General features: G+C 42.6%; 1 protein-coding gene across 3 annotated transcripts in view; it reads right to left on the bottom strand.

Annotated features, from left to right (window-relative positions):
- The window catches only part of LOC147120450 (sodium-driven chloride bicarbonate exchanger-like), a 424,151-nt gene that overhangs the window by 100,082 nt on the left and 300,713 nt on the right, over positions 1-23,356 (bottom strand). For all 3 annotated transcript variants that reach the window (XM_085986414.1, XM_085986415.1, XM_085986416.1), the window contains 5 exons: positions 22,334-22,480; positions 17,867-17,967; positions 15,644-15,818; positions 11,479-11,612; positions 1,895-2,140 (listed from right to left, as the gene is read on the bottom strand). In XM_085986414.1, the coding sequence (XP_085842540.1) occupies positions 1,895-2,140; positions 11,479-11,612; positions 15,644-15,818; positions 17,867-17,967; positions 22,334-22,480 (803 nt within the window). The remainder of the gene's footprint in view (positions 1-1,894; positions 2,141-11,478; positions 11,613-15,643; positions 15,819-17,866; positions 17,968-22,333; positions 22,481-23,356) is intronic.

The following is a 23,356-nucleotide window of genomic DNA, read 5'->3' as shown; positions in this document are numbered from 1 at the left end:
AGTGGGCTAGATAGGATGGAGAAAGGTGGGGGTGGGGAAGGAGAATTGGAGGCAGATGAATTGGAGGAGAAATTGGAAGAAGCCAGACTCAGTATGTACATGGAAATCAGACCAATTGTAAAGAAATATCACAGGGTGGGTTTGGGATCTTGGAGATTGGGAAAACCATGGAAGATTGAGAGAGAGATAGAAGAAGTTATAAGGAGAAAGCTACAAGACATAATGAAAATGAGTATTACTCAGAGATCCTGAGAGTGTAGGATTCTAAAAACATGTGAAGGGAATCTTACAGACACAGGAGGGGCAATGAGCATGGATTTTAGAGGCATTGAAGGAAAAGGTCCTGGTCTGTCAAATGACTTTCAAAATTGTGGGAAAAAAACTGTTAGGTACTCCATAGGACATTTTTACTAAGTAAAATATTAATGGAAGAGTAATTTTTGACAAAAATTACTTATCTGTAACCCTATAAAAACTTCTTTACCGTTTTCTATTTGTACTCTGTATAAAAAAAGTGTTTGTATAAAAAACAGAAAGATTAAAAGACTGAGACAGAGAAAATGAGTGTACGCTACAAATGCTGGAGAAAAGATATATGGAGGAATAAATTGAATTGATTTGGGTCAATCGCTTTCTAGTTCCGAATAACAAGTCCGAAAACAACTTCACAAAATTTTCTACAGTACGGAAGAGTCATGATGTCAGCTGCAAGTGGGAGTCATCAAAAGTTTGCTACCCCATGTAAATATGAATAGCACTGTATTCTGTAATTTTACTAAGAACTTAACATCATTGTTCACATTTTAATAGCAAAATGAGGATGAGATCCACTCATTTCACACAATAAAAGATCTGCATGCAAAACAGGACACTGCAGCTTTAATTTTACATGCAGTTTGGGATTAACCCTTTCACCAATTATTAGTATTCCTACAAATGTAATTTATCCTCACATCTTTTTACATTAGATGTACTTTGACTCAGGTCTCTGCTGCTAATAAAGGAGGCACATGATCCACTCCACGGTCTGTGCCAATGCTCACTTTGGCCAGCCATTAGAAGGTGTCAGTTAACTGTCTACACAGAACATCCCTACCCAAATTTTCTTACCCAGTTTTCTTTTCCCAAAATATAGTACTTCCCATTTGTCTGCATAGAACTGCATCTGCCACCTTTTTGCCCACTCCACTAACCTACTATAGTCTGCTGCAATCTCCTGCATTCTTTCTCACAGTTTGCCTTGCCCCCTGAATTGGCATCAGTAAACTTCCTTCATTGGAACATACAGTGAAATGTGGTCAGCATAGTACTATTTACTTTAGTTACCACTTTCTATCCTTTATGGAATCTACTTTAATTAAGCTGATTTCTGCTTGTTGAGTGATAACTTTTAATTATTTAATTATTTAAATTGACTTTCCTTTAGATGACATTAGTTACTGTCAGTACGATATTAAGAAGCAATAAATCTAAATAGTGTGGGTTGACACATTATGGTAAATAAGCTTCCCAATGTAGCTTCACAATCACAAATCCAAAAATGAACCATTATTTTTGATAGGTTAGCTCTGAAAGTTGTGTGTTCCCATTAATTAATAAGTATTTTCCTGCTTGTTAAAATTACATTAAATTACATTAATTTTGTTTACAAATGCTGCTCAGCATTGACAATTTATATTTCAAGTTAAAACTAAGATAACTCTGCAAATCAAAATCTTAGGTTAATACTTTTGGTTGAAACTTACTTTTTTTTGTTGGTGAAAGGATTTACACAACACGGATGGGAATTAAAAGCTTCATCCTTACAATGCTGAATACATTAGTATTCCACATGTCTAACATAATACTGTGACTAATACTTGAAGTGTTAAGACGGAATGGTAAAAATACTTACGAATAGTGGGTCAGCTGTTCCAGGCGATTGTACATATTGATAGGATATGTCTCACCAAGGTGATACAGCTTTTCTAATGCCTCATAGATAAATATAATGCAAATAAGGGAAGCAAATGCTTCCTCTGTGAACCGGGTGATGTTGCAGACCAACGAACTTGCGTCCGTAGCAACGAGAACCATGCAGAGAAAAGCTGTCCAAAGTCCAATACACGTTCTCAGAGAAAGATAGGATAAGCCATAATCTCTGTAATAAATAAAAATTGTAACAATTGATAGATGATATTAACAGACATACATCCTGCAAAATCTACATATAATTTAACAATCAAAACTTTAAATACTATTTGATATTCTCTTTATTCTTAATTGTAAAATATTTAAAAATATCCTTGATTTTTCAGTCACATGCCTGATTGTAAACGTGGCTAAATGCAGTAACTTGCATCTGTCATATGGGTCATGGAGGGCAGCTTTAATCTCTAAATTAGCAGTTCTGCTGATATGTCTGCTCAGAATCCAACAAGTTCAGTTAACCATTCAATTCAGATAAATGTTGGTCACAAACATAGTGTCGTATTATATTTTAAACATCTTGCATTTTTTTAAACATTTTAAAAAACTACGTTGAGCAATATCACCAATCAAATTATGTCTTCCTTACTTAATACAGAAATATTTGTCTTTAAATTATTTACCTTCACAACTCAACTTTTAGTTTGATCAAGCAACAGTACAGAACTGGTGATAGAATTGTCCAGTTAATTTTTAATTTATTTAAGAAAATTCCATGCAATATTTTCTCAGTATATACTGCTGAACAAATCTTACCCTCTACAATGATCATCGTTTGAGTAGATTTTATCCTCAAACATAAGCCACATGTACTGGCCTCATCCTCACAATCACAAAGTGGTCAGCAGCAATTTGCCTGAAAAATGATTAGCCAGCAGTTCAAAATCATGGGAAGGCACCTTGGCGGCCAATGGATGCCCAAGACTCACATGATACAATTTTCAGGCAGGCCTGTTAATAGGAGAGCAGCACACCTGCCTGCTTCAGGCAAAAGGCTGCTTGCTTATGCAAATTGGGATCCAGTATCATTTCTAGTACCCCGTTTGCAATTTTCAGATACAAATGGGCGGTGAGTGACTTAGCCAGAGGTCATTAAAGGTGGTCGCTCAATAAAAGATGCAGAAATTATTTTGGCTTCACAATAAAACTGCGGCCTGTTACTGGCTCATTCCAAGATTGGCTTCACACCAATCTTTTAGACAATTATCACCAAGCTCAACCCACAGAAAATAGCCCTGCGTAGGATCCCATGAAGATTAACAATGTGCAGTATTTTGGACTACCAGACATGGTTATGAAACAACAAAACTACATTAAACATTGACTGCATACCCCATAAGGTGACAAAATAACAGTTTGATTATTATGATTAACAGATAGCTCAAATGATCATTTAAAGTAAAAATGCCTGGAATAGCAGCAGGGGCCCTCTGGTGGAGAAATGCTTGCCAGGGTCAGATGATAAAGGGCAAATGGTGGGAAAACCTTTGCCTGCAGTTTGACTGGAAAAAAATCCTTGGACGGGATTTTGCTCACCTCGGCAGGTCCGGTGCAGGCGATGTTGGTGGCGGGTTGCGGCCCCACTGCTGGCTCCATCCCACTGCCTAAAATGAACTTACCTCAATGGGGCTAGTTAAGCCCGCCCAGCGCGTTTCCCGGCCCATGTTTATGGAGGGAGTCACAGCACACAGGGCGGTTCTCTTCCCTTCCAATGGGCGGAAGAGACCTCCCCAGGACACCAACACAGCCTGGATGCACATTGCACAGGAGGGCACAAGCAGGGATGCTGTCAGGAGGACCTGGCTGCAGTGGCGCAAACCTTTCAATGATCACAGTAGATCATGAAATGTTACTGCAAAGCCACACTCAACCTCATTCGCCTGTACCACTCATCACTTCCCCATCACACTTCCTTCCCTACCCTACTCCTGCACATCCTTACTCACACCAACTTACCTTGCACCTCCATCCATCCCTCTCTATCTACATTATCACTTCCCCATCTCACGAGCCACCCCTCACACTCACCCTCATCCTAGTCCAATCATAACAATTAACAACTCACAAGGGTAGGCACTTGGGTGTTTTAGCCAATGGTCATGTAAACTTTCTGTTGATATGTTGTCAAGCATTGAAATCCTTATGGTCACGACTTTGCCTTCTTGGACAGATTTGTATGAAAGTGTGTTAATGAGTTGCAGTGAATGGTGAGACATAGCGTCCTGCCCGCCCCCCCCCCCAATGATGATGAGTGTGAAAGGAATGGCTTGCACATTGTAGGGATGCTTTATAGTGCCGGTGTGCGGTGGTGCCAACCTGGTGCATCATGTGGCAGCCAGGGTGTACAGCATTAAGTGAAGCAAATCTGGACATAGTGAGGCCATTGCTGGCATCTCGGGCAGCAATGTGCATGGGGCATGATGCCCTGTGTCCAGTGCAGCACCAGTTGATTGCGGAGAAGGCTGGTGTGGATGTTGGTACTGCTGGCGTGCCCAGTGATGCTGGTGTTGGGGCTGATCATGCTGGGATTCTGAGGACCAAGGTGAGATTTTTTCAAGGGCATCGACGCTGATGGAATAGATGGCAAGTGAGGTTGAGATGACAGAAGTAATCTGTCAATGTTGAGATAGGTTGTTCCAAGGAGGTGACGGTGGATAGAGAGATTACTTCAAACACTTCAAAAGTGCATAAAGCTCAAAAGTGGGTTCCAAATCATTAATGCTCCAGCTTCTAAGATTGGGAAGTGACCAGCTGTGAAATGGTAGGTTTTAGACCACTTTTGCAACTTTCACCTATTTACAGCAATCCACAGTCATTGAGAACCCGACATACTTACCTGACGTGATAGCCGCATCCGGGAACCTCGTTGAAAACCTGGTAAAATGGTAAGTAGATGGGAAAATGGTTCTTAACTACCTTTTAATAAGCTTTTAACTATCTAAATTGGCTGACTCACCGCTTGGTGTCGGGTCTGTTCAGGTCAGTTGTTTTGGGCTACGCGAGCAGAGGTGTGGCAACTGCAGATGTGTCTAGAACTGCCACATACTACAGGACATGTTGCAACAAGGAAAATACCTCCCTGGTGTTAGTTAATAGGATGTTAATGGAATACACCATGACCACTGTCATCTGCTACTTGTACCGAAGTGTGCAGGTGAAGGTCCCCTTCCTAGCCTAACACTAAAATCAACTGTTGCATCAGCACTGCCACCTCAACTATGATCAACTAACTAAGAGAATGAGAGGTTAGGAGATATTTCTTTACGCAGAGAATTGCTAAAACATGGAGGCCTAGAAATTCAGTTGGTTGCGCCAGCCGGTAGCGCCTTAGGAGGAGTAGATGTCGGGCGCTAGGCGGCTAGCGGCCGGGCGCAGCGCGATCTGCGCCTCTCCCCAACTTCACTCACGATTTAGCAGCGGCGCAAAGTCTTTGCGCGCGCTCAGCTGCGCGCGCAGATCCTGACGTCATTTCCTCGTGCAACGCCCTTTGTGCGCCCCCAACCGGAAATTCAGTCGCGACGCCCCATTGTGCGCCTTGCACCCCTAGCAACTGGTAGAGTGGAACGGTGCTCAGTCGATGCGGGGCGCGGGGGGTGCAAATTAAAGGGCACTCCTCCTGCACTATAAAAGGCTGCCATTTCGCAGCACTCCTTCTTGAGAGACGGATCTTTGCAGAGAGACCAAGGTAGAGAGCTTTCTGCTTTGGCTCAACACTCGGACAGGTACTTGTGGCTTCAGGCCACAGCTTTCCACTTGTCTTTGGCTCATTGACATATCATTGTTTGCTAACATATTATGGGGGCTGCAATGGGTGCAAACGCTGGCTTTCTCCATTGCATCCAAAGGGCTCACAGACGCCGTGAGAGAGTGGCAGCCCCGGCTAGACGGAGAGGGGGCAACAGGCGTCGGGAAAGGAGGCCTTACCCACCCAGGGTATACCGCCAGCAGTTCTCCTATCTCAACATGTCTGACGAGCAGTGTGTTCGGAGGCTGCAATTCCGAAGGGAAGTGGTCACAGAGATCTGCCACCTGCTTGGCGGTGATCTGCAGCCACAGCTGAGGAGCAGGACGTCTCTGTCGGTGGCAGTGAAGGTGACGGTGGCTCTCAACTTCTATGCCACCAGCTCCTTCCAATCCGCTACTGGGGACATTTCCAACATCTCCCAGTTCGCCGTGCATTGCTGCATCCGCCAGGTGACCAATGCCCTTTTCAAAAGGAGACATCAGTTCATCTCCTTCTCCATGGCCCTTGTCAAGCAGCAACAGCGTGCAATGGGCTTTGCAGCATTCGCGGGCTTCCCCATGGTGCAGGGCGCCATTGACTGCACGCATGTGGCTTTGCGGGCACCTCTGGAGAATGCCGAGGATTACCGCAACCGGAAGGGCTACCATTCGCTCAACGTCCAGCTGGTGTGTGACCACAGGCAGCTCATCCTAGCTGTCAATGCCCGCTTTCCAGGCAGCAGCCACGATGCCTTCATCCTGCGCCAGACTTCTGTGGCAGACATGTTCCAGGCCCAGCCTCACCCACGAGGATGGCTTATCGGGGACAAAGGCTATCCTTTGTGTACCTGGCTGATGACCCCGCTCCGTGCGCCCAGCACCCCTGCTGAAGAGGGATACAACGATAGCCATCAAGCGACCAGGAACATCATCGAGCAAACAATCGGCGTCCTGAAGCAACGGTTCCGCTGTCTGGATCATTCCGGTGGAGCCCTACAATATTCGCCGGAGCGAGTCTCCCATTTCATGGTCGTTTGCTGCATGCTGCACAACCTGGCTATCCGCAGGACTCAGCCACTGCCACCAGAGATTGGAGGACCACCTGAGGAGGAGGAGGAGGAGGAGGAGGACCAGCACAGGAGGGAGGCAGAAAGTGCAAGGGCCGCCCGTCGCCGGCTTATTGAACGTCGGTTCTAGGCCCCCTCTCAGGGAATGGCTTGTGCCAATGTCAGCAGATGAATGTAGCCGCTCCACAAGCCCTCAGCCGAGCAGGGCAACCAGGACTTGACAAAAAAACCATGCACAGTGTAATTTAAGAACATTAATTTATTGCAAACCTCTGCCCTTCCCACATTACAACCTCATGTGGAGAAGCCCCCTCCAAAAACACAAAACTAACAGTCTCGGCCTTACAAAAACAAAGAAAGACACCAGTCTCGGCCTTACAAAAACAAAGAAAGACACCAGTCTCGGCCTTACAAAAACAAAGAAAGACACCGGTCTCGGCCTTACAAAAACAAAGAAAGACACCAGTCTCGGCCTTACAAAAACACAACTACACCAGTCTCGGCGTTACAAAAAGCACCAGCCATTTGTGCAGACCTTCTACTTTTTGCCCTGCGAGGACGATGCCTTTCGCATCCTTGCCTGACCTCTGCCCGCCCTGCAGCTCCTCCTCAATGGGAGCCCAGTGGCTGCAGCAAGGCTGGGGGAAGGCTGCTGAGGGTGAGATGGCGAGACGGCAGATGCCCTTGGGGGTCGGCCTGCACCAGCTCTGGCCCTGGAGGGGCCGGCTGCTGACTGCTCCAACTTTGCTTGGGCGGCAGCAGTCTGTCCAGCGGCTCGTGGCAGCTGCAATGGCGGAGTGGCAGTGTCGGCTGCACGAATGGTGCCAACCTGGCAGATCGCAGGTGCTCGCTGGTCACCTGATACATTGGCACTCGCACGGGCCAGCACTGCAGCATGCGCAGCAAACAGCTGAAGAACAGACTGCTGGGCTGCTGCTGCGCGGCAGGTGCCCTGGCGATGCCTGGCTGATCCAGCGAGGGTAGCAGCAGTTAGTGCCCGTGTGGCCCTGGTCTGTGTCCGCATGACAACAGCCAGTGAATGGACGGCACGACTGAGCACTTGGCTCGAAGCCGCCTGTGCTGCCGCGAAGTCCTGTAGACTCCTGGCCTGTGCTGCTCCAAATTGCTGCACACTCCTTGACAAAGACTCAATGGAGTCAGGCATCCTTGCCACTGCAGCCATGAGCTCATTGTGCCTGCGCTCAGCCTGGACGGCCATTTCCTCCAGGAGCCGCACCTCCTCTGCGCTGACCGTTGCAGGACTGGAGGCCGCACTCACCCTCTGGGGAGAAGTCCGCCGAGCTTCCCCACCCCTCCCGCGTTGCTGCAGCCCGCTGGGCCCCGGAGCTTCACTCTCCTCCGACCCTTCCCCCCGGCTCCCCTCCAGGGAAGACGTGTCCCCTTCATCGCCATGGGCTGGCGCGGCTGAGGGTGGCACTGATGGGCCGGCTTCCTCTTCCTCCTCCTCTAATTCGGAAGCGCTGACAGTGGCAGCTTGAGGGCCCGCCTCCTCACCTGGCGATTCACCATCTGAAAGCAGGAAGGCACAAGAGTAGCTTTAGAGTGAGGACAGGGCGGCAGCGAGGGAGGCATGAGTGGTGCCATTCACTGCATTGGTCGGACAGTGGCAAAGGATGCTGATCTGAGGCGCAAGTGGAACGAGAGAGGTCAAAAAGGTGATGCCCTTACCATTGGTGCCCAGAACAGGGTCAGCATCTCCACTGGCGATGGGGCCAATCAGCCGGCCTGCCATAATGCACGCCACACGCTGGTCGAGGTCGGAGAGCTCTTTGACGTCAGGACGGCCTCCCCCGGTCTCAGTTCGTTTCCGCCGGTTGTGCGCCACCTTGGCCTGCAAGAGAAAGGACGGCCTCTAAGTACAGTGTGAAGCCCTGATCTTGTCTGCACTGCCTCCCATGGTCGAATAGCTTGTACAGTGTGAAGCCCTGATCTTGTCTGCAATGCCTCCCATGGTCGAATAGCTTGTACAGTGTGTAAAGTGCTGAATGTGCAAGTGATTTTCATGCCAGTCCCATAGCTGCTGGATGAGGGCTGGCCATTAGGGCTTTCAGGTCCCTTTGCCCATAAAGTTAGGTGCACATGCAGGGATGAGGAGGAAACTGGAAAGGGTACTCACCCTGACAACCCGAGTGAGGTCGTTGAACTTCTTCCGGCATTGCACAGGAGTCCTGGCAACCACGCTGTTGGAAGACACCCTGTTTGAGACCTCCCTCCAGGCTTTCCGGTAGGCGTTGGGCAGCGGCCTCTTGCCACCTTCTGGGAACAGAACATGGCGCCTGCGCTCCACTCTGCCAACCAGCAGCCTCAGGTCACCGTCGCTGAAGCGCTGCGCTCTCTCCCTGGCCTTTTCCATAGCCCTGGGCGTTGTGCAGATGAAGCTGAACTGGTCAGGCCTAGGTTGAGGGCTGCAGTGTGCAGGGCGTGGCAGGCAAACAAATCCACCCTCCCCCTTTAAGAGCTGACCGGCACCAGAGTGTCTGCCGTCAATCAACAACTCGCCGCACCGGCGCTGCGCCCGGCCTCGGGGGTATCGCTCTGCACTGCCGGCTTAGCGCCTAAAGATAGTCGTGCATCGCCTGTTTTAGCGCAGCAGCAACCTCTTGGGGCGATGTGACTGAATATCGGCGAAGGTGGCGCGACTTTGCGCCGGGCGCAAACTTTAGCGGCCGCCCGACTTTAGCGCCCCAAAAGTGGCTATACTGAATTTCTAGGCCGGAATGTTTTGCCGCAGGGAGTGGTTGAGGCAGAGACTTGCACATCTTTTAAGAGAAGAGTAGATAAACATTTGAGGCCGATAAATATGCAGGGTTATGGGGAAAGAGGAATGCAATGGGATTTTTTTAATGGATTACTCAGCAAAGAGCTGGCACAGAGATATTGGGCCAAATGGCATTTTCTGTCCTGTTAACTTCTATGTTTATAAATCGGCAATAGTCACAAATGGATCAAGACATTCCTGCTCAGCATGGCTCAGTACCACACCAAGCAATGCATTTACGTACTGACAACATCATTGCAGCTGTGTTCCTGCACATAAATAAATTCCCCCTATACTTTAATTTTCTGCAAAAAGTAGGGAAAATGCTAGAATCTATTATTAGGGATGTGGTGTCAGGGCATTTAGAAAATAATAATAGGATTGGGCAGAGTCAGCACGGATTTATGAAAGGGAAATCGTATTTGACAGATCTGTTAGAGTTTTTTGAGGTTGTAACTTACAGGCTGGATAAGGGGGAACCAGTGGATGTAGTGTATTTGGATTGTCAGAAAGCATTCGATAAAGTGCCACACAAGAGATTATTGAACAAAATTAGGGCTCATGGGATGGGGGGTAATATACTAGCATGGATTGAGAATTGGTTAACGGACAGAAAACAGAGTAGGAATAAACGGTTCATTTTCGGGTTAGCAGGCTGTAACTAGTGGGGTACCGTAAGGGTCAGTGCACGGGCCTCAGCTATTTACAATCTATATCAATGACTTAGATGAGGGGACCGAGTGTAATGTATCCAAGTTTGCTAATGATACAAAGTTAGGTGGGAAAGCAAGTTGTGAGGAGGATGCAAAGGGATATAGACAGGCTAAGTGAGTGGGCAAGAACATGGCAGATGGAATATAATGTGGAGAAATGTGAAGTTATCCACTATGGTAGGAAAAATAGAAAAGCAGAATATTTTTTAAATGGTGAGAGATTGGGAAATGTTAGTATTCAGATGGACCTGGATGTCCTTGTACATGAATCACTGAAAGTTAACATGCAGGTACAGCAAGCAATTAGGAAAGAAAATGGTATGTTAGCCTTTATTACAAAAGGATTGGAGTATAAGAGTAAAGAAGTCTTACTGCAATTATATAGGGCCTTGGTGAGACCACACCTGAAGTACTTTGCACAGCTTTGGTCTCCTTACCTAAGGAAGAATATACTTGCCTTAGAGGGAGTGCAACAAAGGTTCACCAGACTGATTCCTGGGATTGGGGGGGGATTGTCCTCTGAGAAGAGATTGAGGAGACTAGGCCTATATTCCCTAAAATTTATAAAGAGTGAGATGTGATCTCACTGAAACATATAAAATTCTTACAGGTCTTAACAAGTTGATGCTGAGAGGATGTTTCCCCTGGCTGGGGAGTCTAGAACTAGGGGTCACAGTCTCAGAATAAGGGGTCGGCCATTTTGGACTGAGATGAGGAGAAATTTATTCTTTCAAAGGGTTGTGAATCTTTGGAATTCTCTACCCCAGAGGGCTGTGGATGTCCAGTCATTGAGTATATTCAAGACAGAGATTGATAGATTTTTGGATATTAAGGGAATCAAGGGATATGGGGATAATGCGGGAAGGTGGATTTGAGGTAGACGATCAGCTATGATCTTATTGAATGGTGGAGTAGGCTTGAAGGGTCGAATGGCCTACTCCTGCTCCTATTTCTTATATTCTTATGTTCTTAAAACAGAGCCAGCCATTTAAATGGTTGCCCTATCTGGCCTATGCACAAGTTCTTAAAGGTTACAGCTGAGGAAATACAACTGCGTACACTATAGCTACTAGCACTATGTATTTTGTTGAACTGTAAGATGAGAAGGATGCATCATGCATTACACCCATTTGTTCACAAACCAGAAATTTTAGAAAAGTAGGGTGTTTTTACAGGAGACACTGCTCAATCTGTGCGGAAAATGGAATTGAGCAGTTGAGGTACTTACTTGCAGAACTTAAACAGTATCTTTTCAAACACCAAGACTGGCCCTGTGCTTCCTAGAATTGTTAGTGGTTGTCCTGCAAACAGTGAGTACGCTATGCCTGTCATAGATGCTCCAAACAGAGATTCAATTGCACTCTGTGAACAAAAGATTATTTTTAGTATAGATCAATATTGAAGTATATTGCACTGATAAATGTAAAGTAGATATATGAAATAACAACAGAAAATGCTGGAAATACTCAGCAGGCCAGGCAGCATCCATGGAGAGAGAAACAGAGTTCTGATGAAGGGTCCCAGACCTGAAACGTTAACTCTGTTTCTCTCTCCACGGATGCTGCCTGGCCTGCTGTGTATTTCCAGCATTTTCTGTTGTTATTTCAGATTTCCAGCATCCGCAGTATTTTGCTATTATAAAGTAGATATATGTTCTTTTCTCATTTCAATTTTTTTCTAAGTAAAGTAGGCCATTATCCTGTATACAGCAGCTTGCCATTTATTTCAGTATATACAGCTCTGCTGTTAATAGTTTCAGGTCTCAATGTTATACAAATCTACATTAAATGACACATGTCTTAACATTTATTATTGTATGAGTATATATAAATTTCATATAATTGCATAACACTGCTAGGCTTTAACTTTAAAGGTACAAATTAATGTTATTTCAGTCTGAATATTATGCCATGTGCTAAGTTTCTTTTGAAGACTGAGGAAGCTTTCTGAATCACGTCCGAATGAAGGTTTGAATTTCCCATTTTCTTGCACCATGAAGGAAAGTTACCTATGGTACTTTCTTCCTCATTCTTTAAACATAGGTTGCCTTTCATGTACCTTAGGATAGGTTCATGTCCACTGGAGGGGAATGGGGATATCACAGGAAGTTTATGCTCCGGGACATTTATATTTTCTGAATTTGCTCTACTGCCAATCCCATACTGCATAACAACCCTATCCACAGACCAGTCCTTGATTCTTTTGTGGGTAGACTTTTATGTAGCGTAGGAGTAAGGAAAGATCACATGTTGCACCCAAAACATAAACTAATCTGTTCTCTCCACAGGTGCTGATGATTTGCTATGTATTTCCAGGTCTACAGAGCAGCAGTGATACCCACCCTGCTGTATGCCTCAGAGACATGGACCATGTACAACAGGCACCTCAAAGCACTGGAGAGGTACCACCAACGCTGCCTCCGCAAGATCCTGCAAATCCATTGGCAGGATAGGCGCACCAACGTCAGTGTTCTTGCTCAGGCCAACATCCCCAGCATTGAAGCTTTGACCACGCTCAATCAGCTCCGATGGACGGGTAACATTGTCTGCATGCCCGATACGAGACTCCCAAAACAAGCGCTCTACTCGGAGCTCCGGCACGGCAAGAGAGCCCCAGGTGGGCAGAGGAAACGCTTCAAGGACACCCTCAAAGCCTCCTTGAAAAAGTGTAACATCCCCACCGACACCTGGGAATCCCTGGCCCAAGACTGCACAAAGTGGAGGAGAAGCATCCGGGAAGGCGCCGAACGCCTCGAGTCTCTTCGCCAGGAGCAAGCGAAAGCCAAGCGCAGGCAGCGCAAGGAACGCACGTCAACCCAAGCACCCCACCCACCCGCCCCTTCAACCACCATCTGCCCCACCTGTGACAGAGACTGTAGGTCCCGCATTGGACTCATCAGTCACCTGCGAACTCATTTTTAATGTGGAAGCAAGTCATCCTCAGTTCCGAGGGACTGCCTAAGAAGAAGAAGATTTCCAGCACTTACTGTTTTATTTCAATATCTGTCACATGACTTCAAAGTATAAAATTCCTGGAGTGGCAGTCCCAGTGATTCTCCCCACTATGGGCCTAGCCTAAGGTATGTGGAAGATAAATTAATAAAATGTACATTTCATATGCTCTGCTCTGATTGTGTTATGCTTTATTCAATGTTTAAATAAAACTGAAAGTTGAATAATACATAAAAATGCAATCTAACTTCAGAATGTTACATGTGATTACAGGGATATTTATTAACAAAAGTTCAGTTTTTTATGAAAATGATTCAAATTGAAGAATATTCAAATTAATTGTGTTTGTTTTATGTTTAGATACATAGACTACATGCCAGACAGTGAATTTTATTTAATTTGAGAGAATATGTACCAGTGAGGGGCCTAACCAGCTCTTCCTTCATCGTCGCTGGGTCAAAACCCCTACCTAACAGCATTGTAGGAGTGCCTTCACCACAAGGACTGGAGCGGTTCAAGATGAATGCCCATCCTTCTTAAGGGCAACTTGGGATGGGCCACAAATGCCGGCCTTGCCAGCGATGCCCATATCTCGAGAATTAATTGAATTTCTGAAATTACTTCATCCTCATCTCTCTCAATTAATCTAACTATATTTATCTTGGTGAACTTGCAAAGTGTGCACAGAAACTGATGGTTGATGTTAAATTATTAAACTGGTCAGTAAATAACCATGGAAAGTGACATTGTGAAGGAATAGCCATGATTCTGAGAAATACACCATAATATGAACAGAATACTGATATTATTAATACATGATATACTGGGTTTAAATGTCTAAAGCCTCAAAGACACAAGTCTCAGCAGACAAGGCTGTGAACAGAATACAGGCTTCTGAGAAAAGATCAGTTGATAACAAAGTTGTAAACAAGCTTTGAAATGGGAATTAGTTAAATATACTAAAACAATGAAAGATTGAAGCAAACCATTGGTGCTTCCGCAAAGTCTATGGTTTGCAACGAACACAATGAGAGACCCAGTTTAAGGTGTTAACAAATAACACGTAAAACAGAAATACAAACATTAAAAGAGGCATGTGCCTTTGAAAACATGACATCAAGTAAAGAAACCTGTTGGTCAAATAGTTTTATGTTAAACTTGGAAAACAGGAACCATAAGATTAAATATGCAACCAATTGAGATAGCCAGAAAACAAGTAAACACACAGTTAAAGTGGTTTTGATTTACATATTGTAAATATAATACCAACAAGAAGGCTTTGAAAATATGACTTCAATAGAGACACCAAGCAATTGCATTGTGTTTGTATTAAACTTGGGTCACCACAGAGTCAAAATGTCTGCTAAAAGCCAGTAAAGCCAATATTAAGAATTGAATGAAGAATCTTCAATGCGAATGGCATCAAACAGAAACCATTGCTGTCATTGTTTTTAATGATGGTTTTTGGAACACCTAAAGGTAGAGAAATAATTATGTATGCAATAGTTGAATTGATAGTAAAACAGAAAGCATTCGAAAGAGGTATCAATAAAGACAATTAGCTGACATCAGCAGAGAACATCAAAGAAGAAACCACTGCCAAAAGGGTATAAAAATAAGACCTTTTTAACAGAAAAGTCAGAACTCGCTGAATGAGCAAAGCGTTTCTCAATGCAGAGGCATCTCTGTAAGTCTTTAACAATGAGTCTCGGGAAGTCAAAGTGATTGATTTTGCTGGATGTTCTGGATTTAGAAATAAGTAAGAAATGTAACGAAGTAAAGATTTGAGAATAAGGAACTCTGAGAAATAAGAAATGTAAGCTAATTGTATTTTGAATTGTTAATGTTGCAACTGATTCAACAGATGTTAACTGAATGTCGGCTCTTAAATAAAACTATATATTTTTAGAATTGTCTCAAAGAGTAATTCTGTATAGACTCGCGAACCCACATTTCTGTACACTCTTTTGTAAGGAGTTGCAGAATTCTGGGGGGTATTCTGGACCCTTATAATATCCGGAAGGTTACAGTCTAGTTCAACTTATTAAAAGTACTATCCGGAGGACGGTAACATCTTCAGTCATTCCTTTCCTTTAGGGAGAGATAGCCTGAACCTTTAGACCCATTTAAGCATCTTATGGAATTCGGCTATCTCTAACTTAAGTTGAGGGTGAACGTCTGGGGAGTACGCCTGATCTGGGATAGCCCAAAAGGGCTAGGACTGTAATTATCCATTCAACACTGCAACTTCCAACAAAAATTAAAATTAAAAATTGTGCAAAACCTTGCACTATCTTATATTATCTTGCCAGTGTTGTAACAACAGTAGAGCAACCTTTTACACTTATATGGAACACACACATATTTTCTGAATAACCAAAGTAGCAAAGGAAATTCTCAACACTGAATTTTATTTTCTGGAAAAATAATTATTAATCTTACTATGCAACCTTCGGTAGCTTCTCCCAGCAAACCTCCAAATGTGATAACAGGAGACATACAGGCACAATACAGGAATAGAAAGGATGCTACACATTGCAAGTTGAATGCATCCCTAAAGTCACTCCAGAAATATGGGATCTTTCTTTTGATGTCTTCACATAATCCACCAAATATCCTAGTTATGGAAAAATCAAAAGATAATTCAGAACAAAATTATAAATCTAATGTGTCATAATTATTAATTTGCATAGTATATCGTTACTAATATATAAATATGATGAAGCATGATGACCAACTGGGAAACAGAAATGTTGTTTGCTCTTGTAATGACTCAACTGGTTGAGACAGTGAGCAGCTGAGCCATTCTGACCAAGAAAATCTGAAGTTTGGTCCCAGTCTGTGTTGAGTTTGATGATCTTAGCTTCTGCATTAGAGGAAAAAAATTTAGCCAGGGTTCGCACAGATGATTGTTACCGAGTGGCACCTGCTACAATGTGCATACATAGACATCGGGTGAGGACAGGATTTGCTCAGCTGTGGTGCCTTGTACAATTCGATAGCATACAAAATGGCCATTTGGGAGAGGCACAGGCAGGTGCCCAGTACCCATGGAACCACACCCTAGCAAGAAGTCAATGAGAGGAAGAAGGGAGAGAAGAAAACAGACAGAAAGGCAAAATGAAAACTGTCTTTTGCTAAATTACAAGTGCAAAAAGTGTCACTTTTAACATTTTTAGTTTTTCCATAATTATTACGATTAAATGTGGATAAAAACAATGTTCATCTTTCTCAGCACAAAGTCTGCTGTGAAGTCTGGTGCTGTGGCACATAACTTTCGGTACTGCCACAAACCATCATTTTCCCTGTTGGTTTTGTGCAAAAGCACAACAATTAACATATTACTTTGTGCCAGCCTCTGCTATCATTTGGAGAATAGCATACATGAGGATTGGATGCACAAAACAGCCAATCTGGTTTTTTTAAGATAATGTTGCTGTTAAGTTCTAATAATAAAAGAAAATCCAAATTTATTACCGGTGAAAACAGCTTTAGCTTCAGCAGCTCATTGGTCCTTTACGACTTCCATCTTGCAAACTGACTCACTGCAGCCTAAATCTAAAAAGTTGCTTAAGTGCAACATTGCTACAGCATGTACTGGTAAGGTTATAGCCCAGAATATGCAGTCAACGTGAAGCAAAGGTGCTCACCATTGGCTCCGAAGAAAGTTGCCCACAGAGTCTCGTGATCTCTGTGGCGAAAAGTTTGCATTTTTCGATGTTCAAGTGATTTCAGCGCAGTGTCGTGGGAATCCCTAGTGCAATGCTGCTGTGATGTCAACAAGCTGTCTAAGCAGCCAATCACATTGCAGAATTCTCACAGACAGGAAACCAGGAAATGAAAAGCTGCTTTTATCCAGACTTTTTAAAAATGTTACAGAGTGAAACAAAGATTGGGGTTTTCACATGGGGTTAAGGTAGAAGCTGAAATACCATGAACAAACATTTTTTTAAATGTAAGTTTTTTTAAAATTGTGATTTTTATCATAATGGAGAAATTTGACACTCCACAAATATAAAAAATTGTTTTTCAGGGCCTTAATGTTTGTTTAGCAGTCAATATGCTGTTGAAACCCCAGTTACACCTATTCCAACAAGGCTTAACTTTTAATGGTGTATTTAACAGTGATATTACCGCAGAAAAGCCCACATTTTCGACAGTTTCACTAATTTCACTCATCACACTGATTGCAGGCAATTTGGAGTGGGAGAGGGGGGTGATCCACAAGGCAGCCAGTGCCGGAGCAGTGAATGACTGACCGCAACTTCACGATTTCCATATTTAGATGCGCATGTGCTAAATCCTGAAGTTGTGGTCAGTTTCAGAGGGGTAATGACAGCAAACGCAGTTAGTTCCTGGTTATTACCCACCACAAATTCCGGGCCAATATCTCAGACTTGTCATACTGAAACTACTATGCCATTACATCCAAGAATCTCTTAGATTGTTACAGACTGGGAGGAGTCAGTTTATTGTTCATTTTTGTTTCTGATCCCTTGTTAGAACTTTTTTCTAGGGAGAATGATTGCAGAGGTTGTGAAAAAGGCCTTATACCTGTATTCACTAGCGCATAAAGGGAAGAAATTGGCCTGAGAGATTCAAATCATAATGGGATTGTATCACATAAAGCAGAGTTGTCTTAACATGAATGCTGCTTTCACCAACCTTCCTGTTCTCTGTAGCTCAGGTCCACTGTGCCCTTCATGCGGGTCAGGGTCCCCATGAGCTGTAGTTCCATTTGGTATTCCTGGAATTTTTCTTTTTTCCTGCATAAATTACAAGGAAAAAAGCAGCAAAATACAGAAGTTCAAGGTCCAAGGGTAGAACTTCTAATCAAAGAAGTTCATTTAAGAATGCTAAAAATGCACATTCTACATTTCTGTGTGCACTATTTTTACACAGGCATTAACCCAATAGGTAAAAATAATGCACGCAGAAATGAAATATCAGTATGTTATGCATTTGTACATGAAATTCACCAATCAGAAGTTATACTCTCAAATCTAGCAACTTGTGATTGTGATTAAGGTTGCTGTTGTATACGACCCATCTGAAACAGGCAGCTGTAGAATGCAAAGTGCAGTTGGCAAGACAAAGTTACAAAGACAAAGCTGTGCCTGGCTGTAACTCACACTGGCCAGCAGGAGGGACCTCTGCAGAGCTCCATTTCCCCAGAATCTACTTTTTAATCATAGGAGAGTGAAGGTGAGAACATCTGCTTTCTTGTAACATCAAAGGGACTTAATACTTAATTTATAAAGTGTCAAAGAGATACAACAGACCATCAAAGTACTTTTTAAAATGTGGCTGCATGCTATAATATCCCATCCAGTACAAAGCCCAAGTAGTGTGTGATGCCTCTTAGATTGACATTGCCTAATTTTAATGTAATCATGAGTTAGATCTGGACCTGACTCCTGGCACTGCTATTGTTGCATTGGTGCGCATATGAAACCACAAGTCACAGCATAACTGCAGCCTAAATATTCTCAAGGGCATGGAGTTAATTTGGTTGTTAAATATTTCAATTCGCTGCCTAAGGTTTTGGATCCTGAAGAATCTTATACACCAAAATGCTTTCCAAATCAGGCTCAGATCAAACTCCAAAAACTTGCATCGCACTGTGAAAACTCATTGTAAATGTTGAAGCAAGCCTCAATATAGTCTCCATATAATTTATCTCCATGTCAATGCTACCAGATCATTTTATCCACCACCATTTTAAGTGAGATCCATAACCTAATCTAAGCATCATGTTTGTTTTAAGCATACACACTTTAATGAATATCAGAATAATTTTTAAATCATTGTAGTTATAGAAAAATTACCTAATGCATGATTTAAACATGCATGCAGAGAGTTCCACGAATTGGTAAAGGCAATATTTAACTAAATCAGAAGCTCACAGGTTCAGTCTGTACTAAGTTAGCTCAGCTGCGATGAAGATAATTGACCTCATTAATGCAGGCCTAGAGAGGAAGAAATGCAGTCAAGATTTCCATTCCTGATCACCATCCAGTGATCTAGCACGTGTGTGGACATTGACTGAGGACAAAATCAGATATCTGCTATGATGCCTCCACAATTGCTAACACCCAATATCCAATGTCACAAGTGAAGAATGGCTACTGAGATGTGGTACTGGAGAGCAATCAGTGGTCATGCATGTACTTTTTCTCACACAGGGTAGTGGAAATCTGAAATTCCTCACAAAATGCTGTGGATGCAGGGTCAATTGAAATTTTCAAGATTGAGATTGATAGATTTTTGTTGGGTAAAGGTATCAAGCGATATGGATCAAAGGCAGGTAAATGGAGTTGAGATACAGATCAGGTCATGGCTGATTGAATGGCGGAACAGGATCGAGGGGTTGAATGACCTACTCTTGTATCTCTGCATTACTTGTGCTTTCATGAGAGAACATGAGAAAGTTTGAGGCAAAGATTTTTTTTTAACTTTGTAAATTATGGCCTGATTTTGTGAGGCTCCATATCACCAGTGGAGCTTGGTGATGGCAAGTGTGGGTCATGAAATTGTACACACGCGATTTGTAGCACGTTGCATTTTGTAGTAAAGAAAAATGCAATCCAAATGGAGGCTGTGCTGGTGGCCAACTCCAACCCCACTATGATATGTCAATTTTATTAATTAGGTCCCACATCCAAACCTTTGAAGAATGCTGTTAAAATTTATTCCGCAGCTTATTTCTGTCATTGTGAATGGCTATTCTTGTTATAAATCATGAAAATTTTCAGAATTTCTCAAATAAACAGCAATTACTTCAGACAAAACTTGAAAGTTAATGGCTTATGTCATCAGCATTTATTCAGTAAACATCCAATTACCTCACACTTTTCCACTATACTGTAAAGAGGAAGCCTTACAAATAGCATGTGCTGACACACAGGCTGTCTCTCTGAAGTAATAAATTAAGTTTGAATATATTGAATGGGAAATTTTGCCTGAATTAAATTGTTAAAATCAATTCTCCATTGGGTTTTCAAATGATTTGGAAGAAACAAATGAAGTTTGAAGTCCTGTGACAGCGCCAGGAAAGAGTTTTCAAGTTGTTCATTCACAGAATCATCCTGATGCAAGCTAAGAAGTGTTACACTCAGCACATTGCTCAGACTGCAGCTTCCAAGGAATAGCTGTAGGAAAAATATCAGGCCGGAATTTGCTGAAAAATTAACGGCATGTGAACAACGCATGCCGTTATTAATGAGCAAATCGGCCAGCAAATTCAGAGGATTAAGAGATACACCGTGAGTTGTGAATCTCCAGAATTTGCTGGTCAATTTATGCCGCTCCACCATTTGATCCACACAAACAGTATCTTGCCCTTAGCCTCCCTGTTATTTTTAAGAACTTGCTGAATTTGCACATTAATTCTCGCCAAAGAAAGTTAAGTCTAGAAATTAATAGCGTATGTACACTTCTAATGATGTGATAATAGTTAATGATTGCCAATCAACCTCTCTGGCCCAGAAAGTGAACAATAGTGTGGCGTCTCTTCCTTCAGGTAGTGAATTGTTGTTGGAGATTTTAAAAATATCCAATTTAAAAATTATAAATTTTTTCTTACTTTTCCTTTCTGTTTCCTTTTTTCTCTTTCTCTTAATCCAATCTTTCTTTTCCTCATCTTTATTTCTCATTCTGTACCTGATTTGACATTGAATTTACCCACTCTAATTCACCTGCCTTCTCAGTCCTTCCTCTGTTTATTTCTCAATCCTTAAATATCATTGGTTAGGGAGATGCACTGTTGGTCCCACCTTTCACTTAGGTCCCAGATGCCCTGTTGCCTTAGCCGCACCGTTATCAGCTCGTACTTCCAGCAAGTTAGGGAGCAAAAAATTTGGAGTTGCAAGGTGCAGGAAAAAGTCTAACTAACGGCATGCACCATGAGATGCCCTGCTCTAACTACTTCCGGCCCATTAACGGCAAGCCCTTTTGAGACAGGGTGAAACCTAATGAAAGTGCTCAAAAGATAAAATGGTAATTTAATAGTTAAGTTTGATCTTGTATGGAAATATTGTATTTTTATTCATTATTATGTTACAAATTATTGAGAAAAAATGGCAGATAAAAGGACTTTTTAATTTTTTTAAGAAACAAGTGTCAAATCTGGTTGATTGTCATGATTCTGCACAGTTACACATAAGTCAAGATAGATACAAAATTATAATTGTGATTCTTTGTTTTTTTTAATTTTAGCTAATCAAAAAGTGTAATGCCAGCATGTGACACAGTGTGATACCGGAGTTTTAAGGATAAGAACAGTGCTCTATTGGATGCTTTTAACATATGAAATGAAAGTATGTTCAGGGTATGTTGTTAGTTTGGAGTTAACGACATCAACACTGATGAGGTTACTGGCTTTTAATTACTCCTATGTATTCATTACATTTATTAAGGTTACTGTTACAGTTTTATTAGCATTTGTATTTCCAATGAATAAACATAGCTAACTTTGCAACTCAGTATTTTTTTAAAAGAATAAGTAAATGATATTATGATGTAACCATCAACTTAAATTGAGTTCTGTAGTTTTGCTCAGTGAGCTTTATCAATAGAAGAGCTTGAGGCCGTTCAGTTTTATACTGTTAATGACCACAACACAGTCCAGCTTCACAGAACCACAGATCACAGAAACCCCACAGTGCAGATAGAGGCCATTTCGGCCCATTGAGCCTGCACCGACATATATCCCACCCGATTCCCCGTAACCCCTACACCAACACATATCCCACCCTATCCCTGTAACCCCACGTATTTAATCCCCCTAACACTAAGGGTCAATTTATCATAGCCAATCAACCTAACCCGCACATCTTTGGACTGTGGGAGAAAACCGGAGCACCCGGAGGAAACCCACGCAAACACGGGGAGAATGTGCAAACTCCACACAGACAGTCACCCGAGGCCGGATTCAAACCCGGGTCCCTGGCGCTGTGAGGCAACAGTGCTAACCACTATGCCACCGTGCTGCCCATAGAATAATGGCTTCTAATAGAATAATCATTATTAGGTTAATATCATCATTAGGTTAATATCATCATTTTTCAACAAAAATGCTGAGCCATATAGCAAGAGCTGCAAGTGAGGACAATAACATGAAAATATACAAACCTGGGAAGGTACACTTTTTGGTGGCTCTATTCGGATTGATGGGTCCCACTCCCCAGGTGGCAACACAGTTACCTGATCAAGAAATTCATCCACACCAGCAACCAAGTCATTACGATCTTTTGCTTTATACGCGACATCGTGAAATACCTGCAATATAGTTGCAGAAACAAGAACCAATTATATAAGGACTCTTTATACGCCGATTAACTATAGTTCAATGCTTGTGTTCTAGTATGCAACATCTGCTTAGCTTACTGTCAACAATAATTTTCAGTGTTACAAATTTAGGGACAAACCATCACACCAGAATTATTCTGCAGCTGAAAGAAACATCATGTTAGCATCCAGTCCAAGTGTAAAGAGGGTGTTGAATGAATGGGTAAAATATCACACTTTTGTAGAAATAAAAAAGCGTATATTTGTTAATTTTTCAGTATCTTAAGATATGTGTTTTACTTATTTCTGTTACAATCAAGCTGTTGTATGTTTTAACTTAAATGTGACAGTGATAGAGATTTCCCTAAAAGGCAAACTAATTTGCACTTCAAAAATTAATAAACCATCCTTTGGCAATTTATATGAATTGTGGATGCCTTAAAATGAATTTTACATCATTGCCTTGATTCAATTGAGGAACATAGAAATACACGGGACCAGTAAAGACCATTATGATCAATTTGGCTGGCCCCATAGTTCAATGTTTACTAAGTTATACATTCAATACCTTTTAGAACAAAGGTGTTAATACTTAACACTAGTAAAACATCATGAGCTAATTCTTCTACTTCTGGAGTAGTTGTAGTAATGCTGCTAATAAGGCAAATAATTAGCAGACACCTGGAGCAATCCAGATGTGACCCTGAATCCTCTGCTGGGCAATAATTTAACTTCCCTTGCCACTCAAGTTATCTGAAAAAATACCTTAACAATCAGCACAAGATCTGTTAGGCATCTATTAACTACAGTTCTAGTAAAAATGTCTGTGGCTGCTGAAGCAGCTATGGACAGTGGAGAAACAAGATA

The sequence above is a fragment of the Somniosus microcephalus genome, chromosome 4 (genome assembly GCF_052327205.1).
Source record: "Somniosus microcephalus isolate GS21.2 chromosome 4, FLI_Smic_1.0, whole genome shotgun sequence".
In the NCBI taxonomy this organism is placed as follows: Eukaryota; Metazoa; Chordata; class Chondrichthyes; order Squaliformes; family Somniosidae; genus Somniosus; species Somniosus microcephalus.
This window is presented reverse-complemented; position numbering and strand designations above follow the sequence as displayed.